The 10,000-nt window shown below is 47.8% G+C and overlaps 1 protein-coding gene across 4 annotated transcripts in view; it reads right to left on the bottom strand.

Moving 5' to 3' along the window:
- pias2 (protein inhibitor of activated STAT, 2) overlaps positions 1 to 8,512 on the bottom strand; it is an 11,064-nt gene extending 2,552 nt beyond the window's left edge. For 2 of the 4 annotated variants that reach the window (XM_030770512.1, XM_030770495.1), the window contains exons 1-10: positions 8,475 to 8,512; positions 6,247 to 6,718; positions 5,850 to 5,937; positions 5,519 to 5,569; positions 4,855 to 4,945; positions 3,610 to 3,744; positions 3,373 to 3,478; positions 2,433 to 2,506; positions 2,164 to 2,324; positions 968 to 1,171 (exon numbers count right to left, since the gene is read on the bottom strand). In XM_030770512.1, the coding sequence (XP_030626372.1) occupies positions 968 to 1,171; positions 2,164 to 2,324; positions 2,433 to 2,506; positions 3,373 to 3,478; positions 3,610 to 3,744; positions 4,855 to 4,945; positions 5,519 to 5,569; positions 5,850 to 5,937; positions 6,247 to 6,718; positions 8,475 to 8,498 (1,406 nt within the window). In that variant the 5' untranslated portion in view covers positions 8,499 to 8,512. The remainder of the gene's footprint in view (positions 1 to 967; positions 1,172 to 2,163; positions 2,325 to 2,432; positions 2,507 to 3,372; positions 3,479 to 3,609; positions 3,745 to 4,854; positions 4,946 to 5,518; positions 5,570 to 5,849; positions 5,938 to 6,246; positions 6,719 to 8,474) is intronic. The other 2 variants (XM_030770486.1, XM_030770503.1) reach the window with 1 other exon arrangement.
- Between the last annotated feature and the right edge of the window lie 1,488 nt (positions 8,513 to 10,000).

Raw genomic sequence — 10,000 nt, 5'->3', positions numbered from 1 at the left:
GCTAAGAGATGTGCGTGTGAGTGACGTACACGCTGGGGTAAGAGATGTGCGCGTGAGTGACGTCCACGCTGGGGTAAGAGATGCGCGTGTGAGTGACGTACACGCTGGGCTAAGAGATGTGCGTGTGAGTGACGTACACGCTGGGCTAAGAGATGCGCGTGTGAGTGACGTACACGCTGGGGTAAGAGATGTGCGTGTGAGTGACGTCCATGCTGGGGTAAGAGATGTGCGTGTGAGTGACGTCCATGCTGGGGTAAGAGATGTGCGCGTGAGTGACGTACACGCTGGGCTAAGAGATGTGCGTGTGAGTGACGTCCACGCTGGGCTAAGAGATGTGCGTGTGAGTGACGTCCATGCTGGGCTAAGAGATGTGCGTGTGAGTGACGTCCATGCTGGGGTAAGAGATGTGCGTGTGAGTGACGTCCATGCTGGGCTAAGAGATGTGCGTGTGAGTGATGTCCACGCTGGGCTAAGAGATGTGCGTGTGAGTGACGTCCACGCTGGGCTAAGAGATGTGCGTGTGAGTGACGTCCACGCTGGGCTAAGAGATGTGCGTGTGAGTGACGTCCACGCTGGGCTAAGAGATGTGCGTGTGAGTGATGTCCACGCTGGGCTAAGAGATGTGCGTGTGAGTGACGTCCACGCTGGGCTAAGAGATGTGCGTGTGAGTGACGTACACGCTGGGGTAAGAGATGTGCGCGTGAGTGACGTCCACGCTGGGGTAAGAGATGCGCGTGTGAGTGACGTACACGCTGGGGTAAGAGATGTGCGTGTGAGTGACGTCCACGCTGGGCTAAGAGATGTGCGCGTGAGTGACGTCCATGCTGGGGTAAGAGATGTGCGTGTGAGTGACGTCCACGCTGGGCTAAGAGATGTGCGTGTGAGTGACGTACACGCTGGGCTAAGAGATGTGCGTGTGAGTGACGTCCATGCTGGGCTAAGAGATGTGCGCGTGAGTGACGTACACGCTGGGCTAAGAGATGTGCGTGTGAGTGACGTACACGCTGGGGTAAGAGATGTGCACGTGAGTGACTTACACTCGATTTTTGGGAGGCCCTGGGACGACACCTTGAGCGTCTCTTTCTTTGGTCTCATCGGACACCACGTCCCGTCCTCCTGGAACTTTATCTCGTCCACGTCAGTGCAGTCGTTTAGAATCTCCATGAACAGCCTGACCAGGAGAAAACATCCATTTTACACTTTATTTATGGGAGGAGCTCCGCTGGAGGGGTGGGAGTCGCCTGATAACGTGTGGATGGACTAGTGGACTGACGGTGATTGATACAGAAAAATACTTTAATACTTTAATAGCTGTTATTACTTATCTGGCCTCAGCTCCTACAGCCTCATTAGAGGCCAGCAGTGTCTGTGTAAAGCCCAGAGAGCCCAATGCCAATCTCTCACTTTAGTACTCAGTCCATAGAGTTAATTACAGTCCAGCTGCCTGGCCAGGAACCACAGCTCCCTCTGGACTGTACTGTATTCTGACAGCCCGGCCAGGAACCACAGCTGCCTCTGGACTGTACTGTATTCTGACAGCCCGGCCAGGAACCACACCTCTGGATTGTACTGTATTCTGACAGCCCGGCCAGGAACCACACCTCTGGACTGTACTGTATTCTGACAGCCCGGCCAGGAACCACACCTCTGGACTGTACTGTATTCTGACAGCCCGGCCAGGAACCACACCTCTGGACTGTACTGTATTCTGACAGCCCGGCCAGGAACCACACCTCTGGACTGTACTGTATTCTGACAGCCCGGCCAGGAACCACACCTCTGGACTGTACTGTATTCTGACAGCCCGGCCAGGAACCACACCTCTGGACTGTACTGTATTCTGACAGCCCGGCCAGGAACCACACCTCTGGACTGTACTGTATTCTGACAGCCCGGCCGGGAACCACACCTCTGTACTGTACTGTATTCTGACAGGCTGGCCGGGAACCACACCTCTGGACTGTACTGTATTCTGACAGGCTGGCCAGGAACCACACATCTGGACTGTACTGTATTCTGACAGCCCGGCCGGGAACCACACCTCTGTACTGTACTGTATTCTGACAGCAGAATGTCCACTAAGACGACACTGTAGTGCAGGCCTGGGCTCCAGTCTGGTCTGTGAGACGACAGTCGCCATAGCGACAGTCACGCTGAACTTACCCGTCGATGATGAGGCTCTCGTACGTGGCTTTCTTGTCGCACACGGGACAGATCCAGGTGGGTTTCTTCTCGTTCATCTGCAGGTACAGCGCAGCGTCAAAACACTGCAGGTGAGAACAGGTGACGGCTCGACAGGGCACGGTCAGACGCATCTTACCCAGCTGCAACGGCGCAGGAGAGACGGGAGACGTCAGGAGAGATACAGGCCAAAGGACTCAATGAAACAAGGAGGTCATGAACTGGACAGAGAAGAGAAGTGGGAATCTTACTGGGCACATGAGTGAGACTCGTAAACTGGTCGTGGCGATTTCACTGTCAGGGTCTGCGGTGAGCTTTTCTTTTACTGAGAGAGAGAGAGAGAGAGAGAGAGAGAGAGAGAGAGGGGGGGGGGGGGGGGGGGTTAGTACTCATCATTAAATCTAAACACAAAGAGGAAAAACTGTAAGTAAACAAGCAGTCACTCACTGAAAGTTCAGTGTGTGGACATGAGGTTGATAAGGTTTAAGATAAGGTTAATGATTATGGTAATATGGTACTGATCACTGACTGAGTGGAATCAGGCACTCAGGCTGAGGGACACCCTACAGCCTTCACCAGTCACTGCCTCACTGTTATCTAACCCCACTGGGCATACAACACCCTGACCCTGAATGATGCTAAAGAAATACAGGATAAACTTCAGGCACTCATCACCGATTCACCGTTCACCTGTCACTCATCACCGATTCACCGAGTCACCTGTCACTCATCACCGATTCACTCTTCACCTGTCACTCATCACTGATTCACTCTTCACCTGTCACTCATCACTGATTCACTCTTCACCTGTAACTCATCACTGATTCACTCTTCACCTGTAACTCATCACTGATTCACTCTTCACCTGTAACTCATGACTCTCTGACAGGGAGATTCACAGTCACAGGCTGATCCTGAATGGGCTGTCATTTTCTGACCCACCCACTGTGCACCACACTGCTTGTCCGACATCAAATTCACAAAAAAGTGTTTCCATACACACACACCCCCGCGCGCACACACACACACCCCTGCGCGCGCACACACACACCCCCGCGCGCGCACACACACACCCCCGCGCGCGCACACACACACCCCCGCGCGCGCACACACACACACACACACACACACACACACACACACACACACACACACACACACAAAAATATACAGAGAGAACCAGACACATACTGAGAGCTCTGGAGTGATCGGGGTTTCTAATGCCTTTCATCCTTAGTCTCTGGAGTAACAGGGGGGACGTGAGCTGTCTCACCAGGTACACAGACATGGAATACGTCTACACAAACAACAAGAACAAGAAAATCACAACATCAGTTATTTTAACAGTGAACAAGGACAACATGTCTGAATTTAGAGTTTACTTCTCAAAGTTAGCCAAGAAAAACACCAGTTTACCCCAGCACTCACCTTCCCTATCTCAGGAGCCCATGTTACTGAAATCTGATTGGGCACTGCTGAAGATAACCTGACCAATGAAGTGATGTTTAGAGGCCTGCCTGGTCTTTTCTGTTCCACGCCATTCTTAGGGGGCGGGGCATAACCCTGTTAAAAAAAAATAAAATGATAAATTAGATCTCCAATCGAGGATCAACAATTTGACAGAGGTTACAATATCACACATTCACTCATGGAAACACTTCAGTATTTTCGACTGAATGATGGGTTCTGTTTGGATGTCAATTGGTTTGGTGATGTGTGCATTCTCAGTGCAGCTGTGTGAGAGTCAGACAGCGTCAGAGGGAGACAGGGCTGTGTGAGAGTCGGACAGCGTCAGAGGGAGACAGGGCTGTGTGAGAGTCAGACAGTGTCAGAGGGAGACAGGGCTGTGTGAGAGTCAGACGGCATCAGAGGGAGACAGGGCTGTGTAAGTCAGACGGCGTCAGAGGGAGACATGGCTGTGTGAGAGTCAGACAGTGTCAGAGGGAGACAGGGCTGTGTGAGAGTCAGACAGGTCTGTGTGAGAGTCAGACGGCGTCAGAGGGTGACAGGGCTGTGTGAGAGTCAGACAGTGTCAGAGGGAGACAGGGCTGTGTGAGAGTCAGATGGTGTCAGAGGGAGACAGGGCTGTGTGAGAGTCAGACGGCGTGAGAGGGAGACAGGGCTGTGTGAGAGTCAGACAGGTCTGTGTGAGAGTCAGACAGTGTCAGAGGGAGACAGGGCTGTGTGAGAGTCAGACGGCGTCAGAGGGAGACAGGGCTGTGTGAGAGTCAGACAGTGTCAGAGGGAGACAGGGCTGTGTGAGAGTCAGACAGTGTCAGAGGGAGACAGGGCTGTGTGAGAGTCAGACGGCGTCAGAGGGAGACAGGGCTGTGTGAGAGTCAGACAGGTCTGTGTGAGAGTCAGACGGTGTCAGAGGGAGACAGGGCTGTGTGAGAGTCAGACGGTGTCAGAGGGAGACAGGGCTGTGTGAGAGTCAGACAGGGCTGTGTGAGAGTCAGACGGTGTCATAGGGAGACAGGGCTGTGTGAGAGTCAGACGGTGTCAGAGGGAGACAGGGCTGTGTGAGAGTCAGACGGCGTCAGAGGGAGACAGGGTTGTGTGAGAGTCAGACAGTGTCAGAGGGAGACAGGGCTGTGTGAGAGTCAGACAGTGTCAGAGGGAGACAGGGCTGTGTGAGAGTCAGACAGTGTCAGAAGGAGACAGGAGATGTACCGGGAGAGGGAAGAGCTTGCCGTTGACTTTAATGCACAGACTGTTGGGATAATTGTCCTCTTGTGGGCAACTGGTCTCTGAAAGGCAAAACCTGACACAAAGATGAAAAAACAAAAACAAAACAGATAAACGAAACCTTCTTTAAATTGTTGCGAAAACTCGTAGAGGAACTAACTACTGAACGAGAGCCGAGATTTTATTGACCCTGATAGGAAATTTGGTTTGGCACAGCATGTTACGGGACAAGGTCCACAGAATAAACTAATAAAGAGAACAATAAAAGATATCGGAAGAGGATTAGCTGAGACACCTCTACACACACAGCCAACTGGGCTCAGTGTCTCAGCAGTGTCTGAACATGACCTGAACACACACACACAACCGAATGGGCCCAGTGTCTCAGCAGTGTCTGAACATGACCTGAACACACACACACAACCGACTGGGCCCAGTGTCTCAGCAGTGTCTGAACATGACCTGAACACACACACAACCGACTGGGCCCAGTGTCTCAGCAGTGTCTGAACATGAACTGAACACAAACACAACCTACTGGGCCCAGTGTCTCAGCAGTGTCTGAACATGAACTGAACACACACACAACCGACTGGGCCCAGTGTCTCAGCAGTGTCTGAACAGGAAGTGGACACACAGCCTGCCTTACCGAAGCTGAATCTGCACCATGTAGTCTCTCCTGCCGCCCGGGAGGAAGTCCCTGTGGATGAGACAGTCAGGGTGACTGGAAAACCACGGAGAGAGTGTGGAGAAGGAGGAGGAAACAGTGTGTGGAGAAGGAGGAGGAAACAGTGTGTGGAGAAGGAGGAGGAAACAGTGTGTGGAGAAGGAGGAGGAAACAGTGTGTGGAGAAGGAGGAGGAAACAGTGTGTGGAGAAGGAGGAGGAAACAGTGTGTGGAGAAGAAGGAGGAAACTGTGTGTGGAGAAGAAGGAGGAAACTGTGTGTGGAGAGGAGAAGCGAGTGGTTTCCGCGTCTTACCGTGAGATGCAGACTTCTCTGACTTGCTGTGGCGTTAAAGCAAAGATGAAATATTTCTCCTGGTGATACCTCTGCACTGTGCTTGCTCCTGTAATCAAACAAATAGTTTAAGTCAAACAAATGCTTTCTACAGAAACATTCAGCCAAATCAAACAAGGAAGTGAAACCTTTATTTCCTGGCTAATGCCAGGTTTGCTCTGTGGTGTAAGAAATGACCTAAATGCTAAGTGTCGATTAAGACCAGAGTGTGTGTGTGTGTGTGTGTGTGTGTGTGTGTGTGAAAGATCTAGAGCAATGAACTTTTATTTCATCCTAAAACTGAAACCAAACCATAACATTCCAGCTTAGTTAACTGTGACATGGGTCATATGCAACACAAACACACTCTTACACTCACCTAGACTAGACGGCTTGATCAAAACGTCCAGCACATCGTAAAAAGGCAGAGGTTTCATCTGGACGTCAGGGTGAACGGGCGGGAGCAGCGGCGTCGGCGGTTGCATGTTCATCCTGGGTTTGGTGTCGTGAAACGGGGGAGAGTGACAAGGCACCAGGTGCTGCTGCTGCTCCAGCACTGAATGACTCACGCCGAGAGCAAGGTCCGAATTCAGGACCGGGGAACCACTCTCCACCTGAAAGTACGTCTTAATGCTCGACTTGAGAGCGGACAAGTCTGGAAGACTGTCAAATGTCCTTGGATATCTGCGTCGATAAAGTTCCTTGATTTTGATCTCCACGGCGGGGCTACAGCCAGTCTTTAACAGGTGCAAGGCTCGGAGGAGAAGCTCATGCTTTCGACCACTCTTATTCCTTCCAGCGTATCCCAGTAGCACCTGCAGCTCTGACACTCGGAAACTTGATACCATATTCTGAAAGACAAATACACAAACAATGACCAAATCCAAACAAAATCCATAATGTCTACAACACAGAAAACAGGGAGAAAAGGTCAAAGGAAAGTAGAACAAAAAGTTAAGCTTGCCTCAAAAGAACAAAGTCTCAGAATAACAGAAAAAGCCAATCCCAATGCCATGTTTTAAACAGCTGATATGCTTACTGTGACATTTCAATGAGACAGCACATTAATCGTATACATATATAAGAGGTAAATACATACATACATGTACTTAAATACGGTCCAGATTAGAAACAGCTTCTTTGTATTTGGGTTTTTTTTAAACTGCATGGCTTAGATTGGCAGTGTGAAGGTGTCGGAATTCAAAGGAAACAGAGATGAAACCTCCCACCAACAGGTATATATCCAGAATAGGCTAAGTGTGTGTGAACCGATTCTATGCCCACGCCAGAAACCCCACAGAGAAATAAGAAAATCCCTACTGACCCTTCCGTATACGCTCCATGCTTCAATGTTCTTACGTGTTTATCCTTTTTTTCTTTAAAAATCCTTAACAAATGTGACCGAAATGCATCTAAAATGTTGAGAATAAGCCCAAGACCTGTTAGAATTACATACGGAGCAATTCACAAGAAAAAAAAAAGAATGTTTGAACTCAGCTGCAATGAAATATTAACTTAAAATGAATAAGGACATGAAAACCTGACACAGTTAAAAATCGAATAACTTTGTAGAGTAAGCTGATATATATGAATCATTATATGAAACAAGAAAAGAAATAAATAGCTAATAACACAAACAGAGCCTTACGCAGTCTGACAAATTCTAAGCAAATATCATTAAAAAAAAGACATTCCTATGGAGTAAGTAATCTGTACGTGTGTTATGAACTTTGAGAACATTTGAAGAGAAATGTTGGTTAACATAACAGAAAAGGAAAGGTAAGACTGTCACTTCTAGATTTGGATGTCGTTATGCTCACTACCTTATTGTGCTAACTTTGCTAGCATACCAGCTAAGGTAGACGTAGCCCAGTCTACAGTGATAAACAACAGACTATCTACGTTAGCTGGCTAGCCGGAGCTTACAAAACAGGATAGCTTAGCTGCGCTTGCTGGTAAATTGATCAATCTCTTAAAAATCATATGCACATTATGCACACATAATTGTGAAAACTAACATAGTCCACAAACTTTTAAATGAGTTTTACCAACTGTAGTAAACCTAGCTACCACATTCAGTGATATTCAGCTAGCCGAAATGCTAATGTTAGTTAGGTAGGCTAGCTGACAATGGTAACAAAAGATCTACCAAGACATTGTGGAGAGATGGAGAAACTTTTACCTGCAGCAAGATGCCAATGCCTGCCAAATATTACATTATTAACGTTTCGCGCATAAAACTAACAGTAAGTGAATACGCATCTGTGTTGCTGGGGGGACAAGCCAATACTTTACTATGCTGGCTTTAACCTAGCGTTAACTAGGAGTAACGCAGTGACTGGAAAGCTAACCACTTAATAAGCCAACTAGCGTTAGCATAGGTCTCTCGCCCCAGGGTCCAGAGCGTCCAAAGGCAGCTAACCTAAAAGTCGGGTTTCTCCGGCCTAGGAGAGCGGTACATTTCAATATTCAGTCATGGTTTAAAGTCCTACTGAGAACCAACCATGAAATTAATATTCTGAAATGGCAATGACCAATTCTCTCCATAACACTTCCAAATAGAAGAATTGCATAACAGTGGCCAGCTATCATTACACATTAGCCTACCCGTAGCTCCTCAATATCCGCCATTTTCTGGCTGGGATCATCCTGCCGGATCGGCTACCCTCCACCCATGTGACAGTAGACCAAATAAAAAACATGAATGACTCGCTTTCACAAACTGGGACTGAAATTTGATTAACAGAAAATGTTGTACGACAGATCCTAGATACTGGGGACGCACGCAATCATTTATGTCAGCGTTTGTCGTGACCTTAGGTGAAGACTCTAAGTTGGAAAGATCTTGGGAGCATCAAGACGGTTAAATTGGGGAAGTATGTTGGAGGTTAAATGTATTTTGAAATGTAATGAAATGAAATGTGAAATGTATTTTGAGACTTTTGAAATAATAAAAAAGAGGCAACATGGAGAGTTTGCCGTCTATCTCTGTGTTATGAGTTAACCTATGGCAAAAACAGTTAGTTCAGACATGTGCAATGTAACAGTACTCTCAGCCACAGAAATGAGGAGGTCAGCATTTCTGTTGGACTTCTTTTCATGTAACTCTTCGCTGTGTCCATTCAAAATTAAAATTTGCTTATTTTTTGTTCATTTATATGAATATTTCAGGCATGTCAGTGTGGATATTAAATCGACTATACATTCCAGCCTTTGTGTCATCACACACCCACACTGAATATGTTAAATTAGAAAAAAAAAAAAAAATAGAGAATTCTGCAACGGATTTATAATAGTAACCCTTAGGCTATAGTTCAACTTATTTGGCTGTTGGCAGGTCTAGAATGAGAACATAGCTACCTGCTGATTCTCCGGGAACTGCAGAGCTTCTCTCAAACAACAAAACAGATCTTTTCAGATGAGACTAAAAGCACCAAGTGGAGGAAGTACCTATGTCGAAAGAAGCAGTCCGCACATCGAATCCTCCACCCCAACACATTTTCAGGTAAAACTACTCACCCCTGGTGCAGAAGAGGGCCATGATAGGGCAATTTGTCAGTCATTTAGTGTAGGCTGAGGGTACCCTCTCACTGGAGAGCTCTGGACTATGTCTATGTATAGAATGTCCAGAGCCTGAGAGTGAACAGAATACTCAGTGAGTTTTGATTACTTACAGGAACTGGACAAGGGGATCTCTCTCTCTCTCTCTCTCTCTCTCTCTCTCTCTCTCTCTCTCCCTCTCTCTCTCTCTCTCTCTCTCTCTCTCTCTCCCCCCCAGGTCCTTCTTTAGCAATGTATCATGAAAAAAAAACCCACAAACAGCAAGTGAGTGACTAGCTGTAAAAATGCATTCACTGCATGTCATTTTGTATGTCACACACTCATACAACCATAGTGCAATAACTTTTACAATAAATAACTGATCTTAATCTCGTCCCCCTTCGACCCAAAATCTGAACGAGGGCTGTAGCTCTGGGTATGTTGGTTTCTCTCTCTGTCTGGGACATTGTTGCTGGACAGTGAGAGGGAATTCTGTGGCCACAGTGCACAGGCCGAACTCTGATGACTTTAACAGGGTCTCATATTTACTGTCTGTCCCCAGGACAGAGGGAAAGAACCTCTGACATATTGCA

This window comes from Chanos chanos, chromosome 1, assembly GCF_902362185.1.
Source record: "Chanos chanos chromosome 1, fChaCha1.1, whole genome shotgun sequence".
Classification (NCBI taxonomy): domain Eukaryota; kingdom Metazoa; phylum Chordata; class Actinopteri; order Gonorynchiformes; family Chanidae; genus Chanos; species Chanos chanos.
Note: the sequence above shows the minus strand (reverse complement) of the source record. Positions and strands in the feature narration are given on the sequence as shown.